At 39.2% G+C, this 25,270-nt stretch overlaps 1 protein-coding gene and 1 pseudogene across 4 annotated transcripts in view; both read left to right on the plus strand.

The window, feature by feature from the left end:
• VWA3B (von Willebrand factor A domain containing 3B) overlaps nt 1-25,270 on the plus strand; it is a 224,084-nt gene that overhangs the window by 107,918 nt on the left and 90,896 nt on the right. For all 4 annotated transcript variants that reach the window (XR_008500554.2, XR_008500555.2, XR_008500556.2 and 1 more), the window contains 3 exons: nt 2,713-2,851; nt 4,176-4,307; nt 21,716-21,814. Coding sequence is in view for 1 of the 4 variants with exons in the window: in XM_054474969.2 (XP_054330944.1) it covers nt 2,713-2,851; nt 4,176-4,307; nt 21,716-21,814 (370 nt within the window). In the remaining 3 variants the exon portion in view is untranslated. The remainder of the gene's footprint in view (nt 1-2,712; nt 2,852-4,175; nt 4,308-21,715; nt 21,815-25,270) is intronic.
• On the plus strand, nt 12,145-17,619 carry LOC129030730 (ATP synthase subunit beta, mitochondrial-like; annotated as a pseudogene).

Consider the following 25,270-nt stretch of genomic DNA (forward strand, 5'->3'; position numbering starts at 1 on the left):
CTATTGTCTTATTAGCTCTACCTCTTTGTTCTGTTTTGATGTGTATGTGTGGCTATTTAGGATTTACAATATTTATCTTATCAGTCACCCTACAAATAATATTATATCACTTCACGTATATTACAGGAATCTTACAATTTTCACTCCCACTTCCGTCGTTTCTACTGTTGTGCACTTCTATACATGCATTATACAATACATTCTAAACAGTCAATTGTCTTGTAACTAGATTAAAAACTAGAATGGATGTATTTTATATTTAATCACATACTTGATATCTCTGTTGCTTTTTATTCCTTTGTATGCATCCACATTTCCATTTGGTATCATTTTTTTTCCACCTGAAGAGGTTTCATTCATATTTCTGGTAGTGCAGGTCTATTGGTGATGAATGAGCTGTTTCAGTCTGAAAAACTCTTTAATTTACCTTTATTTTCGAGTGATGTGTTGGCTAAGCATAGAATTCTGGTTTTACAGTTCTATCTTTCGGTACTTTGAAAATCCTTCTCCATTGCCTCCTGGTTTGCATGATTTATGATAAGAAGACTCCTGTCATATTTTTGTTTGCTCCCCTACACATAATGTCTTTGATAATTTTTAAAATTTCTCTATTTATCTCTAGATTTTATCAATTTTATTGTGATATGCCTGGGTGTAGTTTTCTTTATTTTTCTTCTTCTTGGGTTCTTTGAGCTTCTTGGATCTGTAGGTGCACTGTTTTAATCAAAATTAAAACATTTTGGTCATATTTTTTCAAATATTTTTTCTGCCTCCCCCTCTCTTCTTCTTCTACTTTGATTACACATGTGTTAGACTCCTTGATATTGTTCCACGGGCCACTAATTCTCTCTGATGAAAGTGCTTTTGTCTTTTTTCTGTCTGAGTTAACTTTAAATTGTTTCCTTTGCTTTGTCTTTTGTTCCCTAATCTTTTCTTCTCCTAATGTCTAATGTACTATGAATACCATGCAGTATATTTTAAATTGCAGATATTGTATCTCTCTACAAGTTTTATTTGGATCTATTTAAATATCTTCCATTTCTCTCCTCATTCTGTTTATACTTTACCTTTTTGACCATATGGGTTATATTTGTAATAGCTGTGTAACATCCTTTTCTGCTAATTCTATCGTCTGTGTCAATTTGGGATCTGTTTCTGTTGATCAATTTTTCTTCTGGTTTGGATCATATTTTCCTGCTTCTTTGTATGCCTGGTAATTTTTTACTGGATTCCAGGCATTTTAACTTTACATTGTCAGGTACTATATTTCATTGTATTTTTATATATGTTCTTGATACAGTCAAGTTACTTGAAACCAGTTTGATCTCTCTAGGAATTGCTTTTCAGTTATGTTAGAATAGATCTAGGGTCGCTAATTTGGTCCTGCTACCGAGGCAATACTCTTTCAAGAACGCTACTTGTTGCCCCATATATTAAGGAGATTTTCCCACTCTGGCCGGTAGATGAACTACTCCTCGCCACGTGTGAGCCCTGAGGGGTTGATCAGCCTACTCCTTTGGTGATTTCTTCCTTGGCTTCAGTAGTTTCTTCATATGCATGCCTTGATCATTATTTAGCCAAAATTTCGAGCACACCCTTCTGCAGATCTCTGGAGCATGCTCTCTCTCCCTTTCTCCTGTGCAGTAATGTCCTTTCCATATTTTGCCATGCAAATTTTAGTTTCTTAGGCTTTGCTGAACTCTGAACTCAATTCAAATATTTTTTCCATACTCTTTCCTTACCTCCACCCCCCAGGCTTTGCCTGCGGCTACGAATTTCATTTATTTACATCCTGTGATGGGAACCTGATCATGGACCACAGACACAGTCCTTCTCACGTAGCCACCTGGGCCTTGGTTATTACAGAGCTCTGGGGCTGCTTGATGCTGTCCATAAGTTTCACTGAAGCTTCAGGAATGTGCTGGCTTCACTAGCTTGACTGCAGTCAGCCAGATTAGAAGAACAAATAGTCTGAAGTCATAGCTGAGGTCCTCAAAATATCAGATGACTAGAAGTAATTTATTTTTGACTTTGGCACCTTTCATGCACGTCCGTGTGAAGAGACCACCAAACAGGCTTTGTGTGAGCAATAAAGCTTTTAATCACCTGGGTGCAGGTGGGCTGAGTCCGAAAAGAGAGTCAGCGAAGGGAGATAAGGGTGGGGCCGTTTTATAGGATTTGGGTAGATAAAGGAAAATTACAGTCAAAGGGGGTTGTTCTCTGGCGGGCAGAGTGGGGGTCACAAGGTGCTCAGTGGGGGAGCTTTTGAGCCAGGATGAGCCAGGAGAAGGAACTTCACAAGACAATGTCATCAGTTAAGGCAGGAACAGGCCATTTTCTCTTCTTTTGTGGTGGAATGTCATCAGTTAAGACAGGAACCGGCCATCTGGATGTGTACATGCAGGTCACAGGGGATATGATGGCTTAGCTTGGGCTCAGAAGCCTGACAGCACCCCCAGTGGATTTATTTTTCTGTCATACTGATTTTCTTAGTTTTGTTTTACTTGGCTTGATGATGGATAGTGCATCCTACAGCCCAAATGTAGGATTTTCTACAGAAAAACTTCAAAGCAAATGATCTACTCACAGAAGATTGGGTATAAACAACATAGCGCAGCTCTGTCCTCTGCAGATGCATTGTTAAGTTCTTGGGAAGATGCTCTTGTTGCCTGCAGGCTCTCACCATTCACTTTCAACCTACTTCCTGCCTAGGATTAAATGGCTACAGGATGGGAGTCAAAGCCTCTTTGGAAGATTGCATAATGATTGCATCTACATTCTCATTGACACATCTCACTCAATGAAGAGCAAACTGGACTTGGTGAAGGACAAGATCATTCAGTTCATACAGGTTAGATGGAACCGTCGGTTCATGCATTTGGGGCTTTGTGTATCAGATGGTTATGAGCAGTGGACAGGGGCTTGTTGCACTAAAAAGTTCCTAAGAAAGCCAAATTCAGAGAAGTACTCCCTTTTGCTAGTTAAAGAATCATCAGTTCTCTTTTGCAAATAGACCCTTTCTCTGGTGGATTCTTTCTGTCACACATGAGTTGCTTAAGGGAGTTGCTATGTTCATTGTTGCAGATTTTCTCTGTCCTGAAATCTGTGGTATACACACACTTCCATTGTCTTCCAGAAACTCATCTTAGCATTTTTAATTTCAAATGTTTATTAGGGATGCTGTGTACCCTGGTGCATGGGAGGGGTACAGGCTGGTGTTTAGAAGCTCCCAGTTCTTATTCTGCCTGTGCTGCCTCTGAGCTGTGGGAACTGAAGCAGGTTGCCCAAGTGCCCTAACTCCTAGTGTCTACACCTGTCAAATGACATCACAGTAATGTTGTGAGTTAGTAGTATTGATGTATTATAAACCATATAAATAATAGCAGGGAGTGTTTGAGAAATACAAAATGCACTTTTTTTTTTTTTGAGACGGAGTCTCACTGTGTCGCCCAGGCTGGAGTGCAGTGGCGCCAACCCGGCTCACTGCAAGCTCCGCCTCCCGGGTTCACGCCATTCTCCTGTCTCCCGAGTAGCTGGGACTACAGGTGCCCGCCACCACGCCTGACTAATTTTTGTATTTTTAGTAGAGACAGGGTTTCACCATGTTAGCCAAGATGGTTCCGATCTCCTGACCTCATGATCCGCCCGCCTCGGCCTCTCGAAGTGCTGAGACTACAGGCGTGAGCCACCGTACCCGGCCAAAATGCACTTTTTAATTTAACAAAGCTCTACTGGAGAAATATGAGCAAGTGTATAAAGTTGTAACTGAATAATGGCCTTACTTAAAAGAGAATGACTGAAATGATGATGTTGTTTTAGATTTCTTTTCTTCAAGCATATTGTATTTGGTGTGTTTATTTGGTATATCCTTAATGTTAGTATTAAAATCAATATTTAATGTCACATTATATATATAAACTTTTACATATATGTGACATATATAATGTATATTCATATAATCATATATACATTTGTAAAGGTCTTAACACACAAACTGGATGAATTTTATTTAAATGCCCTTATACTAGATAGGATATTCTCTATTGAATATAATTTTTTGCTTCTTGAACTGAAAATAGAGATCATCGTGATTAAAATATATCAAACTGTGGCCTACCCTAACCCTTTCTAACATCTGAGTGGTTTTATGGTTAAATAATCATTGTCTCTTTTAGGAACAGCTGAAATATAAAAGTAAGTTTAATTTTGTGAAGTTTGATGGTCAAGCAGTTGCTTGGCGGGAACAACTTGCCGAAGTCAATGAAGATAGTTTGGAACAGGCTCAGTCCTGGATTAGAGACATGAAGGTAAGATGGAGACTAAGCTGGGAGAAGCAGCCTAGGAGTCTCTCACCTGTGTACTGAGTTCATTCACAGGACAGACATTCCTGAGAGGTGTTTTGCACTTCCAGGATGGAAGTGGCTTAGCATGTAGACTTTCGTTTTGCTTGCAGTGGTCACCTTAATCCAATCTCATTCTGTCAATATCATAAGGTTTAGATGAGCCTCTTATTCTTATCTATTCACAGTTCTCCATTTCCAGCTCTGCCCTTGGCTCAGGTTGAAGCTCCCTTATGAAAACACATTTCAAAACAGAGTTTTTTTGTACTCAGACATTCAGATTTTTTTCTTCTGAAATTTCATTATTGTTGCAAAAGATATATTGCAGCCATTCTTATCAGTGGGCTTTGTTCAAAAGTAAGGAGCATGTGGAAATACACAGTACAATCTGAGTGTTTAGGACTGAATGCAAGAAGAGAGCTAGGGCAGGAGAATATAGTAAGAAGGTGAAATCATTTCCTCAGAAGTGACTGCCCTTGGCATTTACACAGACTACTGGTAAGGATTTTCCTTGCCCTAAATTTTGTTATCTTGAACTTACCTTAATTTTTTATAGCATATAGCGTTACAACCTTCCAAATATTTGAAATATACTACAATTGAGACCAAGAGTTGTTCTTAAAAAGTCAAATATAGGAGCTGGACATCGTGGTGCACACCTGTAGTCCCAGCTCCTTGGGAGGCTGAGGTAGGAGGATCGTTTGAGCCCAGCAATTTGAGACCAGCCTGGGCAACGGAGCAAGTCTCCGTATCTTTTTTTAAAAAGGCAAATATGTATCAGAAACATCTTTAAAATAGTTTAGTGTCTAGTTCAGAATCTTAGATTTGACAGAAAGTCACAAATAGACATTAGCAGATCATCGAGATGCACCAGGGCTCACTTTTGACTTGTTTTTAAAACTGGGAGGAGAAAATCTGTTCTATAAGAAATAATAATGCCCGTAAGATTTTAATTTAACTGGCCACCTTATCCTGGGAAATAGTGTTGAATCCATACCCAACTTGTTAAATTTCCAGGATTAACCAATGAAGTTACTTGTGACATATGTTCTGTCCTTTTTTTTTCTGTCCTTTTATGACACAATAATAGGAAATACCTTGTTAACTCAGAGCGTACTAATTTAGGGTTTATGATAACAAGATATTATATATATAATCTCATTGGATAAAAACATCACTGGGTTCTGCTTTATATAAAAATCACTAATGAATAGAGTCAGCCATCTATTCAGATTTTAGCCATTTGGCTAAAAACACATATTCCTATAAAGCATAATTCTGTTCTCTTTACAAATTTTCACTGATGCTCCCTTGCTGGCTTGTTGAATGTCCAAAATTCATTTTCAAAAGGACCAAGGATAAAGAAAATATGGCATATATACACAATGGAATACTACACAGCTTAAAAAAGAAGGAAATCCTGTCATTTACAACCACATGAATGAACCTGGAGGACATTATATTAAGTAAAATAAACCAGGCAGAGAAAGAAAAAAACACCACATGATCTCACTTATATGTAGAATCTAAAAATGTCAAACTCATAGAAGCAGAGAGTAGAATGGTGGTTACCAGAGACTGGGAACAGGGTGCCGGGTGGGGATGGGGAGATGTTGGTCAAAGGGTACGTAGTTTCAGTTAGACAGGAGGAATAAGTTCTGGAGCTCTATCGTACAACATGGTAACTGTAGTTAATAACAATGTATTGTATACTTGAAAATTGTCAAGAGAGTAAATTTTAAATGTTCTCACCACTCAAAAATATGTCAGGTGATAGATTTGTTAAATAGCTTGGTTTACTCATTCCACAACGCATACATATATCAAAACATTACATTGTATACCATAAATATATACAATTTTGTCAATTAAAAGTAAACTAATTTAAAAAAGATAATAAAGAAAGCCAAATTCTATCATTCTTTTGGCAGGTTTGATCCAGTAGTCAACCCGGTAGCACTCAGGGTGGTCTGAGCCTGCTTTGTGCTTGTATCATGCAGCAGTAGGTCCCCAAACAAGCACAGGCATTCCTAAGGCCGGGGAGCACAAGCTGTGGCAGCGCCTGCCCAGTAGTTGAGCGAGGGAGATGGGGGGAACAGGTGCAAAACAGGTGCCACCCCCAGACCATGTTTCCCTGGGCTCTCTCTGTCTGGCTCTTCCCCAGCTTTGCCACCATCTTTTCAGCAGCAGACTTTTCAACAAAAGACTATTGAGAATGGGCTCAGAGGGAAGAGTTGTTCCGTTTACCCTCTGGAATACATTTCTGCTGCCCAAATCCTGCAAGAGGGTTTTGTTTTGCTTTTAACTTTTAAATTTGCAATAATTTTAGACTTACAAAAAAGTTGCAAAAGTTGTACAGAGTGTTCACACTTACCCTTCACCTAGCTTTCTCCAATGTTCACTTCTAACATAGCCATGGTCTAATTGTAAAACTAAGACATCCACATGGCTACTATGAGCTAAATTGCAGACTTTATTCAGCCTTCATCAGTTTTCCACTAATGTTCCTTTTATGTTCCAAGATCCAGCCAAGATCTCACATGACATTTAGTTGCAATGCCTCCTTAGTCTCTTCCAATCTGTGACAGTTCCTCAATCTCTCCTTGTCTTTCGTGATCTTGACACTTTTGAAGAGTACTATTCAGATCTTCTGTAGAATGTCCTTAAGTTTGGTTTTGTCTAATGTTTTCTCATTATTAGATTGGGTTATGGATTTGGGGGAGGGAATACTCTTCCCAGTGGATCACCTAAAGGCACACATGATGCCAATATGCTCTATGACCAGCAATGTTTACTTTGATCATTTGGTTAAAGTGACATCTGCCAGGTTTCTCCCCCAAAAGTTACCATTTTTTTCCCTTTGTAAATAATAAAAGTTTTGGAGGAGATGCTCTGAGGCTATGCAAATATTGTTTGTTCCTTAAGCTTTTGCCCACAATTTTAGCACTCAATGGTGGATCATCCTTACAACAATTATTACTGAGCTGAGGTGATTTTATATTTCCTCTATTCCTTTTACATTTCTATATTGGAATTATTCTATAAGGAAAATATTTCCCTTTCCCCCTTTTACTTATTCATTTATATATTTATTTCAATGTGGACTCATGGAAATTTATTTTATTCTTGGAGTTATAATCTAATACTATCGTTATTTATTTTGTTACTAAAATTTTGTTACTTTGGCCATTGGGAATTCTTTTATGCTGCCTCTAAATATTTAAATATGAATCCACCTTTTTCCCCCTTTAGCATTTCTTGATTTTCTGTCACTATAAGATGTTTTACGATCATCTTATATTTTCCCAGCCTCAGCCCTGAAATCTGTCACTCCTCCAAGGAACCTTGGTTTCTTTTATTACCGAATGGTATTTAGAAACCAAGATCTGGGCACCCGGGTATGGTTATTGCTACTGGATTGTATCACTGCTTTTAGGCCCTCTCAGTGGACAGAGATAGAAATATATATACATAGAAAATATCTATATTATATATTGATATATATGATAATATCTATTAAATGTATATTTCTATAGCTACTCCATGTATCTACAAACATCTATATTTATCTGTATATCAGTCTGTATTTGTGTTAAATAAGCAAACAAATCATGCGTTCATACTGATACCTCTAATTCCAACACAGAGCCCAGGGTTCATTTGTAATGAACCTATTTGCAATTTCTTCAACAAGGAGAAACCTGATTCTCGTTACCTATAACATATTTACTTATATTTTTAACCCTACTGTACATGCAGTTTCAGTATTGCTAGTTCATACTCTACGAGAAACAAATTAATCAGCTATAGTGTTTGTATACAGCTTTTTTTTCCGCTTTAACTTCACAGTATCCATTCAAAAAACTGTCTTCCAAAGCTGTGAAGTCAGGTAACTTTCTTACCCAATCTCTTTAGCGTGCTTATGTCATTCATTAGTGACACAGTTAGACTCATTGGTTAGTCTGCATTTCACCTTGGTTTCCTCCACATCCTAGTTGAATCTTATTTTAATTCGCATACAGTAAAAAAAAAAACAACACTCTTTTTGGTGATAGTTCATGGATTTTGATAAATGCATAGAGTCATGTGTCTCCACCACAGTACCAAAGGGAACAATTCTATCACTCCTAAAATGTCCTCATATGCCCCTTTGTCACCAACTCCCCCTCCCTCCTGGTAAACACTGCTCTGTTTCTCTGTCCTTATGTCTTTTCCTTTTCCAGAATGTCATATAAACAAAATTATACAATAGAACTTTTGGGTTCTAGCTTCTCTCACTTACCAAAATAACACTTGACCCTTGCCTGTAATCCCAGCATTTTGGGAGGCCGAGGCAGGCGGATCACGAGGTCAAGAGATCAAGACCATGTGGGCTAACACAGTGAAACCCCGTCTCTACTAAAAATACAAAAAAATTAGCCAGGTGTGGTGGCGTGCACCTGTAGTCCCAGCTACTCGGGAGGCTGAGGCAGGAGAATGGCATGAATCCAGGAGGCAGAGCTTCCAGTGAGCCGAGATTGAGCCACTGCACTCCATCCTGGGCGACAGCGCGAGACTCCGTCTCAAAAAAAAAAAAAATTGAGTTTCTGGATATAAGAACTTTATCAGTTCTTATAAGTTCATCCAACTTATTTCGTGAATCAAGAGTTTGTTCCCTTTTATTGATAAGTAGTGTTTTTATTAATGAATAGTGCTGTATTGATGAGTATGGATGCAAAACTGTTTGTTTACCCATTCCTTGTTGAAGGCTATCTGTGTTATTTCCTCTTTTGGGTTTTATACATAAAGCTGCGGTAAACATTTGCCTACAGGTTTTTGTGTGAAAAGGTGTCGAGAACTGTGAAGGGTCTGAGATTTTACCTTTCTTGCAAACTAATGTGGATGCCGGCAGAACACCAAGGCTTTTGGGTCAGAGACAAATGTCTTTATTACCCACAGCAAAAGCAGTAACGAGAGCATCAGCATTTTCTTGTACTAGCTCCCTGAGCCCCAGTTCCCACAGGGTGAAACAATGAGGACCAGGTGACACTTGCTCATACATTAGGTTGTGTTAAAGGAGGGGGCCCTGAACTTAAGAAAACCAAATCTTCTATAATGGACTGTGAGCATGCCGGTCCTTCGCTCCAGAGTTAGGTATTATCTTTACACAGGACAATAAGCATGCCTACTCTTTGCTTTGAAGAGAGACAGTATTTCTGTTTTCCAAGGCTGTTCCCTATATATACATCTTGAAAAGATAAACCAGAGCAGACAGCACGTCTGTTGCAAGATACGTAGAAATACATGAGACCCATGGGAAATGGTTTCCAACAATAAGTTTTCACTTCATTTGAATATAAATAAATATCTAGAAGTGAGATTGCTGGCCAGTATGCTAAGCGTATGTTTAACTTTATAAGAAACTGCCAAACTGTTTCCCAATGTGGCTGTACCGTTTTGCATTCCTGTCAGCAATATATGAGAGTTACAATTACTTTACATCCTTTCCAGCTTTTGATGTTGTCAGGTTGTTTTATTTTAGACATTCTAATATGGCTGAAAGATGTCTCGTAGTAGCCTATTGTACTTTCAATTGCATTTACTTAACACTCATCTTTACATGCTTATTAGCCATCTGTATGTATGTCTTCTTTGGTGAAATATCTGTTCAGATATTTTGCCCATTTTTTAATTGAGTTGTTTGTTTTCTTAAGATTGAGTTTCTTCAGGCTGGGCGTGGATATGGATAATAGCTTGAGTCAGGCCAGGCACGGTGGCTCACGCCTGTAATCCCAGCACTTTGGGAGGCCGAGGCAGGCAGATCATGAGGTCAGGAGTTCGAGACCAGCCTGGCCAACATGGTGAAACCCCATCTCTACTAAAACGACAAAAAATTAGCTGGGCGTGGTGGCAGGCGCCTATAGTCCCAGCTACTCAGGAGGCTGAGGCAGGAGAATGGCGTGAACCCGGGAGGCTGGAGATTGCAGTGAGCCGAGACCACGCCACTGCACTCCAGCCTAGGTGATACAGCGAGACTCCATCTCAAAAAAAAAAAAAAAGATTGACTTTCTTCATATATTCTGCACATAAACTTTATCAGACTTACAATTTGCAAGTATTTTCTCCCAATCTATGTCTTTTCATTCCCTTAATAGGGATTTTCACTGTGTATAAGTTTTTAATTTTGATAAAGTCCAAGTTGCCAAGTTTTCTTTACGGATTGTGCTTTTAGACCCATAGCTAAACACACTGCAGTCTTGCAGGTTTTCTCTTGTTTTCATCCTCAAATGTAATGGTTTTACATTCTGTGTTTAAGAATAGGGTACATTTTGAGTTCATTTTTGTATAAGGTGTGCGGCAGGATCCAGCACTGTTTGTCTAAGTAACTATCCTCTCTCCTTGGAATTACCATTGCTTCTTGTCAAAAATCATTTGACTATATCTGTGTGGGTCTATTTTTGTTTCATTGAACTATTAATAGGTGTCTGTTCTTTTACCAACATCACATTGTCTTTACTATTGCGACTTTATACTGAGTCTTGAAATCAGCTAACCTGAATCCTCTAGCTTTGTATTTCCCTCCAAATTTTTTTGGCTGTTATATAGTTCCTTTGACCTGCCTTGTACATTTCAGAATCAGTTGTTGAAATCTACAAAACAGTATGCTAGGATTTTGATTAAGATTGCCTTAAGTCTATAGATCAGATTCAAGAGAATTGACATCTAACACTGTGTACCTCTAAATTTATTTGGGTCTTTTTTGTTACTATTGTAAATAGTACTTTTTAAATTATAAATTTTAATTCTTTATTACGATTGATTTTTGTATACTGACCTTATTTCTTTTGACATTGCTAATCTTATTTACCTGCTCTGGGAACTTTGTTGTAGATTACTTGGGATTTCCAATGATGTTAGGTATGAATAGAGATAATTTTATTTTTTCCTATCCAACCCGTATAGTGTTTATTTCTTTCTCTTGCCTTAATGCACTGGCTAAGACTTTCAGTATGATGTTTAACAGGAGTGGTGAGAGAGAACGTACTTGCCTTGCTCCTGATATTAGAGGGGAAACATTCAATCTTTCACTATTAAATACTTTGCTAGCTGTGAGTTTTTTTGTTTTTTTGTAGATGTGCTTTATCTTGTTAACCAATTTCCCTTTTATTCTTGTTTTTTGAGGATTGTTACCATAAACAAATATTGGATTTTGTAAAATGTGTTTTCTGCGTCTGTTGAGCTTTTAATTTTGATGAAGCCAAGTTGCCAAGTTGAACTTGGCAGATCTGTTGTCTTTTAATATGGTGAACTACATTGATTTGTTTTTAAATATTAAATTGGCTTTGCATTCTGGGATAATCTCCACTTGTTCAAGATGTATTATAGATTGAATATATTCTGCATTAAATTTGTTAACCTATCTTGTTGAGGTTTTTTGTCTATATTCATGAGGAATATTGGTCTGTAGATTCTTTTCTTAGAAATTGTTGTCTAATCTTGGTATCAGGCAATGCTGGCCTCATAATATGGGTTAGAAAATATTCCACATTCTTTTTTTCTGAAAGGGGTTGTACAGAATTGATATGATTTTTCCTTAACTGTTTGGTAGAATTTACCAATGAAACCATCTGGGCCTCTTTTTTTTGTTAGAAGTTTTAAAACTATGAAATCAATTTCTTTAATCGATATAGGACTATTCAGATGATCTGTACCTCTGTGAGTTAGTTTTGGTCATTTGTTTCTTAGAAGGAAGCAGCCCATTTCTTCCATAAGGTTGAATTTATGAGCATAGAATTGCTCACAGCATTCCCTTATCATTTCGTTAATGTTTGTGGGGTCTGTAGTGATGTTTGATATTGGTAATTTTTGTCTACTGCCTTTTTTTCTTTGTTAGTTGGAAGAGCTTTTTTTATTTTTCTTTCAATTTTGTTAATTTTTTCGGGAAACCAACTTTTTGTTTCTTTGATTTTCTAATTTTTAACAAATGTTTTAAATTGTATCAATTCCTGCTATCTTTATTATTTTTCTCCTCCTACTTGCTTTGTTTTTTTAAATTAAATCTCCATTTCTTAGATCTAAGAATTTAATGATATAAATACCACCCCCAGCTACTGCTTTAGCTGTTCCAACAAATTACATTTTATAACTATTTTTGTTCAGTTCAAGATGTCAGTTCTAAAGACTCTGCCTAATCTTAGGTCCTGAAGATGTTTTCCCCGTGTCCTTTTTTCTAGAAGTTTTATAATTTTGTTTGATAGTTAAGTCTATGATCTGTTTTGAATTAACATTTGTATAAGGTGTGAGATCTAGGTTGAGGTTTATTTATTTATTTATTTATTTGAGACGGAGTTTCACTCTTGTCACCCAGGCTGGACTGCAGTGGCATGATCTCGGCTCACTGCAACCTCCGCCTCCCAGGTTCAAGCGATTCTCCTGCCTCAGCCTCCAGAGTAGCTAGGACTACAGGCATGTACCACCATGCCTGGCTAATTTTTGTGTTTTTAGTAGAGACGGGGTTTCTCCATGTTGGCCAAGATGTTCTTGATTTCCTGACCTTGTGATCTGCCCGCCTTGGCCTCCCAAAGTGCTGGGATTACAGGCGTGAGCCACCGCACCTGGCCGGTTTATTTATGTTTTGCCTATGAATGTGCAATTCTTGTGACACCATTTATTGAAAAGGCTATTCCTCCTCTATTGAATTGTTTTTGCTCATTTGCCAAAAATCAGTTGAATATGTCTGCAGGTCTTTGTATGGGTTCCCTGTTCTGTTCTATTGTTACATGTGTTAATGTCTCCATTAGGACCACACTTTCTTGATAGCTATAGCTGTATAGTGAGCTTTAAGATCAAGAACAACTACTCCTACTTTACATTTCTTTTTTTGAATTGTTTTGGCTATTCTTGGGCCTTTACTTTCCATGTAAAAATTGAAAACAAACTTCTTTATGCCTATTGAAAACCTTGCTGACATTTGGATAGAAATTGCATTAAACCTATAGCTCCAATTAGGAAGAATTGGCATCTTTATTGTGTTAATTCGTCTATTCCATGAATACAGTACGTCTCTCCGAGTATTTAGGTCTTTGATTTATTTCATCAGAATTTTATAATTTCAGCATACAGCTCTTGTACCTGTTTAAGTATATACTAAGTATTGTAATTTTTTGGAGCAATTGTAAGTGGTGTTGCACTTTTTATTTTGGTTTTCACTTATTTGTTTTCAGTGTGTGGAAACGCAGTTGGTTTTCATGTGTGGATTTTGCATCTTTTGACCTTAGTAGGCTTACTTACTATTTCGCTTTTTGTTTTTTGTGTATGGTTAGCCCTCCATATCTGCAAGTTCTGTATCTGTGGATTCAACCAACTATGGATTGAAAATATTTGGGAAAAATAAATGGTAAAAATCGTAACAATACAACAATAAAATATAATACAAAACTTAACAGATATAACAACTACTTACATAGCATTTACATTTTGTTAGATATCATAGGTAATCTGCAGATTATTTAAAGTATACATGAGGATTGTGTAGGTTATGTGCAAATACTATGCCATTTTATATGAGACTTGAGCGTCCTCGGATTTTGGTGTCCACGGGGTTGGGGGCGGATCCTGGAACCAGTCCCCCACAGATACTAAGGGACAACTGTAGTTTTCAGGATTTTCTATGTAGATAATTGGGTAGTCTGCAAATAGACAGTACTATTTTTTTTTTCCAACCTCTATGATTTATTCCTTTGCCTTATTGCAGCGGATAGAACTTCCAGTACTACATTGAATAGGTATGTTGAGAGCAGACATACTTGCCTTTTTCCCAATCATAAAGGACAAGAATTCAGTCTTCTCCCATTAAATATGATGTTAGCTGCAAGCTTTTTGTACATGCTCTTTATGAAATTGAGAAAGTTTCATTCTATTCCTAATGTACTGAATTTTTATACTGAATGAAGGTTGCATTTGCCAAATCCTTTTCTGTGCAAATTGATATGCTCACATGATCTTTTTTTTGAATTTTGAACCAACTCTGAATACATAGAATGTGACTTGGTCATGATGTATTATTCATTTTATACATTGTTGGATTAAATTTGCTAATATTTGTTGAGAACTTTTGTGTCTAGGTTCATGAGAGATGTTGGTTTATAGGCTATTTGTGTGTTTGCTGTCTTTGTCTGCTTTGCGTATCAGTGTAATACTGGCCTCATAGAGTGAGTTGGGAAGTATTCCCTCCCCTTCTATTTTCTGGAGGGGATTGTGTAAAACTTGTGTTAATTCTCCTTTGAATGTTTGATGAAATTATCTAGTGCGGCTAGGCGTGGTGGCTCACACCTGTAATCCCAGCACTTTGGGAGGCCAAGGCAGGCAGGATCACCTGAAGTCAGGAGTTCAAGACCAGCCAGGCCAACATGGCAAAACCCCGTCTCTACTTAACATACAAAAACTAGCCGGGCATGGTGACAGATGCCTGTAATCCCAGCTACCTGAGAGGCTGGGGCAGGAGAATCGCTTGAACCCAGAAGCAGAGGCTGCAGTGAGCCGAGATGACGTCACTGCACTCCAGCCTGGGTGACAGAGAGAGACTCTGTCTCAATAAATAAATAAATTAATCAATTCTCTAGTGCAACCATATGGACACAGATACTTCTTTTCGGGGGCTTTTTAATTACAAATTCAATTTCTTTAATAAGCATAGAACTATTCAGGTTGTCGGTTTCATCTTGGTAGAGTTTTGATAGTTTGTGGTTTTTGGAAAAGTGTTCAGTTTTTTCTAAACTGTTGAATTTATGAGCATAAAGTTTTTCATAATATTCTCTTATTGTCCTGTCAGTGACTGCGAGAGATGTTGTAATAGGCCCTGTTTTATACTTGATGTTGGTAATATGTGTCTTTTTATCTTGCAAATCTTGCTAGAAGTTTATCAACTTTATTGATTCTTTTTAACAACCAGCCTTTTGTTTTATCAATTTTCTCTATTGTTTTACTATTTGAATTTTATTAATTTCTGTTCTTTATTATTTACTTCTTTCTGCCTGCTTTGAGTTTATTTTGCTCTTGAGTTTAATTTTCTAAGTTCTTGAGGTAGGAACATAAATTATAGTTTTGGCATATTTTTATTTTACTGTAAGTAAGTTTTTAGTACCATAAATTTTCCTGCTAGAATTATGTTGGTATATCCCACAGATTTTAAGCAAAACAGCTTAATTTTCATTCAGTACTATTTAATTTTTAATTCTCTTTGTGATTTCACTTTTGGGCCATTAATTATTCAAAGCATGTTTTAAAATTTCCAAGTGTTTGTGGAAATTTTCATGTTGTCTTTCTGTTATTAATTTCTATTTTGATTCCACTATAGTCAGAGGGCATACTCTGTATGATTTCAAATCTTTTAAATTTGTTAAATGTTGTTCTGTGACTCAAGATATGGTCTATTTATGCAAATGTTCAATGTTTGTTTGAAAAGAACGTGCAGTGTTTTGTTGGGTGGAATATTCTATAAATCTTAATTAGATCTGGTTAGTTGACGGTATTGTTCAATTCCTTTCCATCCTTGCTGATTGGTTAGTTGTTCTGTCAATCATTAAGAGTGGGATATTGGGCAAAACTCAGTCTCCACCCAAACTCTACCATGTTGAGTTCTGTCGGTCATGTCTGCTGCCTCAGCCTCAAGGGCCTTGCAGGAACTCAGCCCTTCAGTGTTGCTACCCCAAGCTCAGGTCTTGCCATGGGCCACTCTGGCAGCAATCCAATCTACCAGGAAATATGGGCATAAACATCACCTTTGCTGAAGACAGGCACCACCACTGGGTGTATTGTGGTGGTCATTGATGCGGTAGTGGATGTCCAGTTTGATGAGGGACTACCATCTATTCTAAATGCCCAGCAAGTACAAGGCAGGGAGACCAGGCTGGTTTTGGTGGTGGCCCAGCATTTGGGTGAGAGCACAGTAAGGATTACGCTATGGATGATACAGAAGACTTGTTTAGAGACCAGAAAGTCCTGGACTCTGGTGCACCAATCAAAAGTCCTGTTGGTCCTGAGACTTTGAGCAGAATCATGAACATCATTGAGAGCCTACTGATGAAAGAGGTCCCATCAAAATGAAACAGTTTGCTCCCATTTATGATGAGGCTCCTGAGTTCATGGAAATTAGTGTTGAGCAAGAAATTCTGGTGGCTAGTATCAAAGTTGTGGATCTCCTTGCTTCCTAGCCAAGAGTGGCGAAATTGGGCTTTTTAGTGGTGTTGGAGTTGACAAGATTGTACCCATCATGGAGCTAATCAACAATGTTGCCAGAGCCCATGGTGCTTACTCTGGGTTTGCTGGTGTTTTTGAGAGGACCTGTGAGGGCAATGACTTATATTATGAAATGACTGAGTCTGGTGTTGTCAACTTAAAAGATGTTACCTCCAAGGTAGTGCTGATGTACGGTCAAATGAATGAACCACCTGCTACTCATGCCCAGGTGTCTCTGACTGGACTGACTGTGGCTGAATACTTCAGAGACCAAGAAGTTCAAGATGTACTCCTGTTTATTGATAATATCTTTCACTTCACCCATGCTGGCTCAAGGTGTCTGCCTTATTGGGCAGAATCCCTTCTGCTGTGGGCTATCAGCCTACCCTGGCCAATGACATGGTGGGTATGATGTGGGGAAAGAATTGCCACTACCAAGAGGAGATCTATCACCTCTGTACAGGCTATGTACCTGCTGATGACTCGACTGCCTCTGCTACTTCCTTTGCTCATTTGGATGCCACCACTGTGCTGCCCCATGCTGTCACTGAGCTGGGCATCTATCTACATGTGGATCCTCTGGACTCCATCTCTCATGTCATGGATCCCAACATTGTTGGCAATGAGCATTATGATGTTGCCTGTGGGGTGCAAAAGATTCTGCATGGCTACAAATCCCTCCATACATTATTGTTGTAATCCATATTGGGTATGGATTAACTTTCTGAGGAAGACAAGTTGACTGTGTCTTGAATGTGGAAAATACAACATTTCTTGTCTCAGCCATTCCAGCTTGCTGAGGTCATCACAGGTCGTATGGGGAAGTCAGTACTCCTGAAGGAGCCCATTAAAGGATTCCAGCAGATTTTGGTAGGTGAACATGACCATCTCTCAGAACGGGCCTTCAGTGATGGAACCCATTGAAGAAGCTTTGGCAAAAGCTGATACGCTGGCTGAAGAGCACTTATTAAAACTAAGCACTCATCTGCTGTACTGTCCCCCTCCTTCCCCTAATCCAAACAGCTTCAAGTTTCTGTGTAAGCCACATGAGAACCTTGATTGAAAACATGTTCTATCTGAAGAGTATTTAAGGTTTCCAATAAAATGTACACCCCTCAGAAAAAAAAGAATGGTATATTGAAGACCCGAACCATAAGACCCTACCTATTTTATCTATTACAACTCTATTATAAAGTAGATAAAAATAGATTTATCTATTTTTCTTTTCATCTCCATCAAATTTTGCTTCATGTATTTTGAAACTCTGTTGTTTGATGTATACACATTTAGGGTTGTTGTCTTCTTGGTGGATTGAGAATTTTATCATCCTAGTGTCCCTTTTTGTCCTTAGTAAATTTTCTTTGTGTTAAAGTCTACTTTATATAATATTAATATACTTATTTTTGCTTTTTTAAAATAAATATTTGCATAATATGTTTTTTCCATCCTTTTACCTTTAACCTATCTATGTTGTTATGCCCGACGTGAGTTTCCTGTAGACAGCATGAATCAGGTCATGTTTTTGTTCACTCTTCAATATCTGTCATGTAATGGGTATATGTAGGTCATTTATATGTAAAGTAATTATTCATATTTAAGAATTAAGTGTCTCATTTTATTTATTTATTATTTTTGTGTGTTTCCTCTGTTTCTCATTTTTCTCTTTTGTCTTGCCTTCCTATGGGTTATTTGAGCATATTTTGGTGTTTCATTTTGATTTATTTATACAGTTTTTGAGTGTATTGCTTTGTATAATTTTCTTAATAGTTCTATGTATTTCCTTATACATATATGTAACTTATCACAGCCTATTATGATATAACTTATCACAGCCTATTGGTGGTTTGCTACTTCAAGTTAAGTGTAGCAACCTTACTTCTATTTAGGTCCCTTTACACTCACCATTTAAAATATATAATTGTCTGAAGTATTTCCTTTGCATGCATTATATGCCATCTTAGATGGTGCTAAACTTTTGCTTCAATCATAAAATGTAACTAAAGAAATCCATGGTGTTAAGGATTATCTATTATGCTTACTTTTATATTTACTCATTCCATTGTTCTTTTTTCTGAAAGTCCAGGCTTTTTTCTTTTCTCGTTCTCTTTCTATATGGAAAGGTTTCATGAACCATTCTTTAAGGGTAGGTCTTCCTGTAATAAATGCATATAGTTTTCCTTCTCCTTCAACCCTGGAGGATATTTTCACCAGATAGACGATTCATGGCTGGCAGTTATTTTCTTTCAGCACTTGAAAAATGTGGCACCCCTTCCTCTGGTCTCTATAGTTTCAAATGAGAAACTGCTGTCATTTGAATCGGTGCTCTTTTATAGGTAATGTGTTATTTCTCTTCAGTTTTTTTAGGATTTTTCTTTGTTTTTAGTTTCAGAAATTTAAATACAGTGTGTCTTGGTGTGGCTTTCTTTGGTTTTATCCTATTTGGAATTTGCTTAGCTTCTTGAATTGTAGTTTCTGTATCTTTAACCAAATTTGTTTTTTTGTTTGTTTGTTTTTGAGATGGAGTCTTGCTCTGTCGCCCAGGCTGGAGTGCAGTGGCACGATCTCGGCTCACTGCAAGCTCCACCTCCTGGGTTCACGCCATTCTCCTGCCTCAGCCTCCTGAGTAGCTGGGACTACAGGCGCCCGCCACCACACCTGGCTAATTTTTTGTATTTTTAGTAGAGATGGGGTTTCACCGTGTTAGCCAGGATGCTCTCGATCTCCTGACCTCATGATCTGCCCGCCTCAGCCTCCCAAAGTGCTGGGATTACAGGCATGAGCCACCGCGCCCAGCCAAAATTTGGGGGTTTTTTTTCAGTCATTACTTTTTAAATGCTTTTTAAGTCCCATACTCTTTCCCCTCCTTTTTCTGAAACTTTAATGGTATGAATAGTATTAGCTCTTCCTCATTGTTCCGGAGATTTCTGAGGCTCTGTTGGTATTGGCATCAGTGGGTTGCTTTTCTCATTCAAATGTGATATTTCTGGTTCTTGGTATAATGAGTGATTTTTAAATTATATCTCAGACCATTTGGTTATTATGTTAGAAGACTTTATTTCCACTTATGTCTGTTTATTCAGCGCAGTTGCTGTGTTTGGGTGTAGCGTGTTTGCTCTGGCTTACTTCTGTGGGCTTTTGTTCCAGTGACAGTCTCTTTCCCTGAGCCATCTTGTGCTGCTGGGGCCTCCTCAATTCCTGTTTGGTGCTGTCTGCAGGGGTGGAAGACATGTCCCTGGGCTGTGTGCTGTTGCTGGGTGACCTTCCGGGATGGGGAGCAGACCACAGACTAAAAATACAGGAAAAATAAGCCCTTAGCCTAGTAAGTACTCAATAGTTGTTTTATGATTAACATTACTACCGTCGTTTTCCTGGCCCCCTCCTCCTATGGGCTTTACAATTATGGAATTACTTGCTGAATCCTGAACAAGAAAGGAGTCTGGAGCATGCACCATCCTTTCTGTGGTTTCCTGCCTATCCTACTCATCCTTTAAGAGTCTTCCCTGCTGTCTCCCCCAGAAGATGTATTTAGCAACTCACCCAGCTAGAGTAAGACACATCCTACACTGGGCATGAACTTTTACAGCTTTTGGCACAGTGTTAGGTCGTCATCTTCTAGGCATCCAACACCATCCTATGAACCCCCTTCAAGGCACAGAATTTGGTCTGGTTTTGTAAGTTATGTCCCAGATCTATCAAAATGCCTGGCACATGGTACTTATCTTCTTAGTAAGTATCTATTGAAATGAAAGGGAGTAAAGCTGATGAAGGAGCCTTAGGTGAGAGCAGCTGGGTAGGTCAGGGCATGGGGTTCCCCATCACGGCTGAGTCTGAGAAAGTCTTAATGGGAGGGTGCCCATGGTATACGGTGAGGCTTGAGATGCCTTGGGTGGGGTGGGGGCCGGATGTGTGCTGGATCTTTGTCATTCCTTAGGCTGTCCGTCTCTGCTCCCTTCTTATCCTGATTCTTGGGATGGGGGCAGAGTCTGTTCACCTATGGAAGTTGAAGGGTCTGGCCTCGCTTTAGCTAGGGTGTGGGTAACGTGACCCAGGCACCATCAGTCAGAATAACCTCGTAGGCTTTGACTTGAGAGATTGTGACTCCAGATGGCGGGTCCAGCAGAGACAACCTTGGCAGTGGTGGCAGATGCAGACTGATGCAGCTCCTGGGGTGGCAGTGGCAGTGAGCTCTGGTCCATCTCTTGTCAATACTCCCAATGCCAGCGAGGAAAGCCACAGCGTCCAGCACTCTGCAGTGGAACTGCAGCGGGGCCCCCATCTGGCAGCCCTGCAGCAGCACTGGGGGTCTCGTTCCTGATGAGAGGTCCCAACCCAGGTTATCCTGTCCATTTGTGATGCTGTGAGCCATCCCAATGTCCTTTATCATAAATTCCTTCCTGTTTGAATCAACCACAGTTGGTTTTCTTGTTTACAACTGAAGCTGGAGTGATACAATGGAACTGAGATGAGGGGGATGTTGAAGGAGGCTTTTCGACAGTTCGAAGTCCTGTATCTCTACTAATGGTCCCTTGGTAAGGATCATTTTTGCATATTAAGGAGAGTACATTCCAGTAAATTAATAAGTATCTAAAAATCCATTCCTTTCTATATTGATGAAGTATTTAAGAGATTTTCTAATTTTTAAGTGTTTACTATGATTTGAGAGATTGCTAAAAACAGAACTTGTCAGGTAATGTTAGATATGCCCACATGTACATTGTTAGATTGCTAATGATACCACGCTCACGTTTACCAAATATTGGGTATCATGAATAAATCCTGGTTTGAAACCATTACGGTGCCACAGTGTATTTAGGCTGCATGTTTAAGCTCTGTTGACAGACGAGTGAGCAGTAACTGAGTTAGCATCTCATGTAGAAACACAAAAAAATAAAATTGCATTAAGAGCTCTGTTGTCAAGACAGGAAATCCACAGTCCTGACTTCTAGCAGTCCTTTGACTGCCTGGAAAGAGACTTTTAGGCATACCCTGGGATATGTTTCTTGGAATCACTGGGGTTAAATTATTATCTCAATGTAATTTTAATTTATCTTTCATCTCACAAGTACTTTTTCTTCTTTTTTGGAAGCAGAAACTAAATACTTGTTTGTGAATTCTTTTTTGGGATTCAAGTGTGTCCTTGGTATCTCTTTTTTCCATAGATTGGAAGCTCCACAAACACCCTGAGTGCCCTGAAAACTGCTTTTGCTGATAAAGAAACACAAGCAATCTACCTTCTGACCGATGGGAGACCTGATCAGGTACTTATCACAGCTGGGAACAAAGAGGGCCTCACTGATGCTCTGAAAGCAAATGCTGGAAATGGGTCTGGGGGACCTTTTCAGCTGCCACCAAAAATCCGTGGAGATATACTTCCTTGGCTTAGGGACTCAGAACTGAGGTGAGAAAATACACTGAGAGATTCCTTTGTCTCTGGAAACTCTGAGGAGAATTTATGAGACAGCAAATGTTGCCTGGTGAGTGTGACACACACCCCTAGCCTGGAGACCAGCCCCACAAAAGGAGACGTCTGCTGTCCACTGAAGACTGGTTTGCATTTTATTACAAATGAAAAGCGAGGAGATTCTTTTTGATTGTTTTTCCTCTGCAGACTCTGAATCTAAACATGTCACTGCATAATGTCCTTGGCTTTACCTCTAACGCTAACTTAGTACGCATTTAAACAAAAACATGCCTTTCTAGCGAAATGTCCTTTGTTTTGTTTAGCCCGACTGGAAAATATTTGAAAAGCTGTAGAGGAGTCTGTTCATCTTCTTTTGAGCTTTGTGAATGAAAGACAAGTACTCCAGGCATCAAATAAATAGAAGGATTTTCAGGCCTGCATAATGTAAATTAGCAGCTAAAGTGAATTAGTGTCAACTCGTGTCCTTCCTTGTGAGATGTTTGCATATGCAGACTGCTAGGCAAATATTCTAAAATATCCTGGGCAAAAAGTTCAGGGCTTAAAGAGAGTAAGCATCTGGATTTTACTGCAGCTTTAGATTTATGGCAGAAAGGGAGTGTGTAAAGTGAAAATTTATTTAAAATTTTTTTTCCTATCAACTTCACTGTGTTTTCTCTTTGGAAGCAGTTCATCGTGTCTCTCTTCTGTTCCATGTGTGGTGCTAGGGTCTGAGGCTATAAAGATGAGTAATAGCTCATCCCTGCCTTTGGGAAGTTTGTGCTTTGGGGAATGTGCTAGATGTATACAGTTTAATACAACACGGGAACAGGGTTGCCTGTGCTATGTCTAGGAGCACAGAGTGATGGATTTTGCTGTACAGATGGAGGGAAGGCCAGGGCAGGTTCCAGCGAGGCGGGGACATTTGAGCTGTGTCTGGAAAGAGAAGAAGGAATCTTTGGAACAGAAGACACTGTTGATGTCTTGGGCAGAAGGGACACAGAGGTGTGGAAATATGCGGGGAGCTCAGAGAAACAAGCTGAGGGCAGGGGCAATGGAAGAAGATCAGGGTGGAGGTGAAAAACGTTGGGTTGAGGGAGACTGTGGAAGTCCTTGAATGCCACATTAGAAGGATAGTGTCACCACAGAGAGGAACTCTTGGAGGAGCCGCCCATCCTACCCATCTGCATCTCAGAAACATGCCTCAGTTGTGCCAAGGAAAGGCTGGCGCTGCCACGGCCTGCTGCTGGGTCCTTGATGAAAGCTGGGAAGGACCTAGCCTCAGGTGGGAGCAGCAGGAATGGGAGGAGGGGACTGCCTCCAGACGTGAGCCACAGGAAGCAGCATCAACAGGACCCCATGGCCAGTTTGGAAGCAGTGAGCAAGAGGTGAGGAGAAGGTAGGAATAAGGCAGAAAGGAGTCAGGATGACTGATTCCTGGTTTACAATGATTTTGATATTCACGGATTGAAATGCAGATTTCAAGAAGAGGCAAGTAGGCTTGGGGGTGGCTGGTGGAGGAAGCTGTGTTTGCGAACCTCTAGTGAGTGCATGGGTGTCTAGAAGTCCCTAGAAATATGGAGCTGGAGTTTGGGGACAGTTTGGGCTGAAGATTCTGACTTGAGAGACATCTAGGCAAGTCAAGGTGTATTTTTCTTTTTAATATACTCTTACTGGTTTTTAAAATTGTTTACACTATGGACAATTTGGAAAACACAGATAAGCATTAAAAAGGAGAAAATGTGGTTGGGTGGGGTGGCTCACTCCTGTAATCTCAACACTTTGGTAGGCTGAGGCAGGAGGATTGCTTGAGCCCAGGAGTTCAAGACCAGCCTGGTCTTGAACCCTGGTATTGAGACCCTGTCTCTACAAAAAATTTTAAAATTAGCTCGGCATGGTGGTGTGCACCTGTAGTCCCAGCTACTCAGAAGGCTGAAGTAGGGGGATCATTTGAAACCAGGAGTTCAAGGATGCAGTGAGCTATGATCGCGCTACTGCACTCCAGCCTGGGCAACAGAGCCTGTCTCTAAGAAAAAAATGAAACAAACAAACAAACAAACAAACAAAAAAAGGAAAAAATTTAAATCACTGATAATTGAATTTTGTGGTTTTTTTCCCATCTAACATATCCCATGCATTTTTCCAAGTCATGAAAAATTCTTCAGGAGCATCCTTCTCAATGACTGCATCGCATTCTGTTATATGAATTTAATAAAACTTGTACCTTAAAGCTATTTTTGTTTAAATTTTGAATAGTAATGCATTCTAATGCATTCTTTTCTACCTTCGTAGAAAAGCATAGGTAGAGAAAATTCTCCCTCTCACCCCTTTCACCAGCTAGGAGGCAACTGATGTAATTAGTTTTTTTGTATCTCCTTTCAGAGATGGTTTCTGTTATACAGCAAAAATGTATTCATATATATTTCCTCTTTTTTACAAAAACAAATGTTAGCCTATTATACACATGATTCTGCACCTTTATTCGTCAAACAGTATACCTTGGAGATGGCTTCATATCATTTCATAAAGAGCGTCCTCATTCTCTTCTAGGTTCCATCACATGGCTATCCCATCACTTATTTAGCTAGTCCCCTGCAGATTGTTTTTGAGCTTTCTGTTTTACACAGTCTTGCCAAAGGAACTCTGTGCATATATTGGTTTGCATGTGAGTGAGTATATCTGTAGTGTAAATTCTGAGAAGTGGACTCAGCTGCAAGGTCCATGTTTTGATCGATACTGCCGAATAGCAACCCCCAAAGAGGATTTCACAAGCAACATCCCCACAAACAGTGTATTGACAAGAATTCTTGATCTACAGTCTAGTACGGACTTCTGAGGCTCTGGAATCTCCCAATAATATATATGAAAATACACTCAAAATTTTTTTTTTCTGGAGAGAAGATTGATATATTTCACCAGATTCTGAAGGTCTACTCAAAGATGGAGAATCAAGGATATGGATAATACCTGGAGTCAGGCCAGGCGTGGTGGCTCATGCCTGTAATCCCAGCACTTTGGGAGGCTGAGGCGGGCGGATCACAGGGTTAGGAGATCAAGACCATCCTGGCTAACACAGTGAAACCCTGTCTCTACTAAAAATACAAAAATTAGCTGGGCGTGGCAGCGTGCGCCTGTAGTCCCAGCTGCTGGGGAGGCTGAGGCAGGAGAATGGTGTGAACCCGGGAGGTGGAGCTTGCAGTGAGCCGATACCACGCCACTGCACTCTAGCCTGGGCAACAGAGCGAGACTCCATCTCAAAAAAAAAAAAAAAAAGAAAAAGGTGGAGTCAGAAATGTGCAAATTACCCCAAACATAA

Source organism: Pongo pygmaeus, chromosome 12 (assembly GCF_028885625.2).
Source record: "Pongo pygmaeus isolate AG05252 chromosome 12, NHGRI_mPonPyg2-v2.0_pri, whole genome shotgun sequence".
Taxonomy (NCBI): domain Eukaryota; kingdom Metazoa; phylum Chordata; class Mammalia; order Primates; family Hominidae; genus Pongo; species Pongo pygmaeus.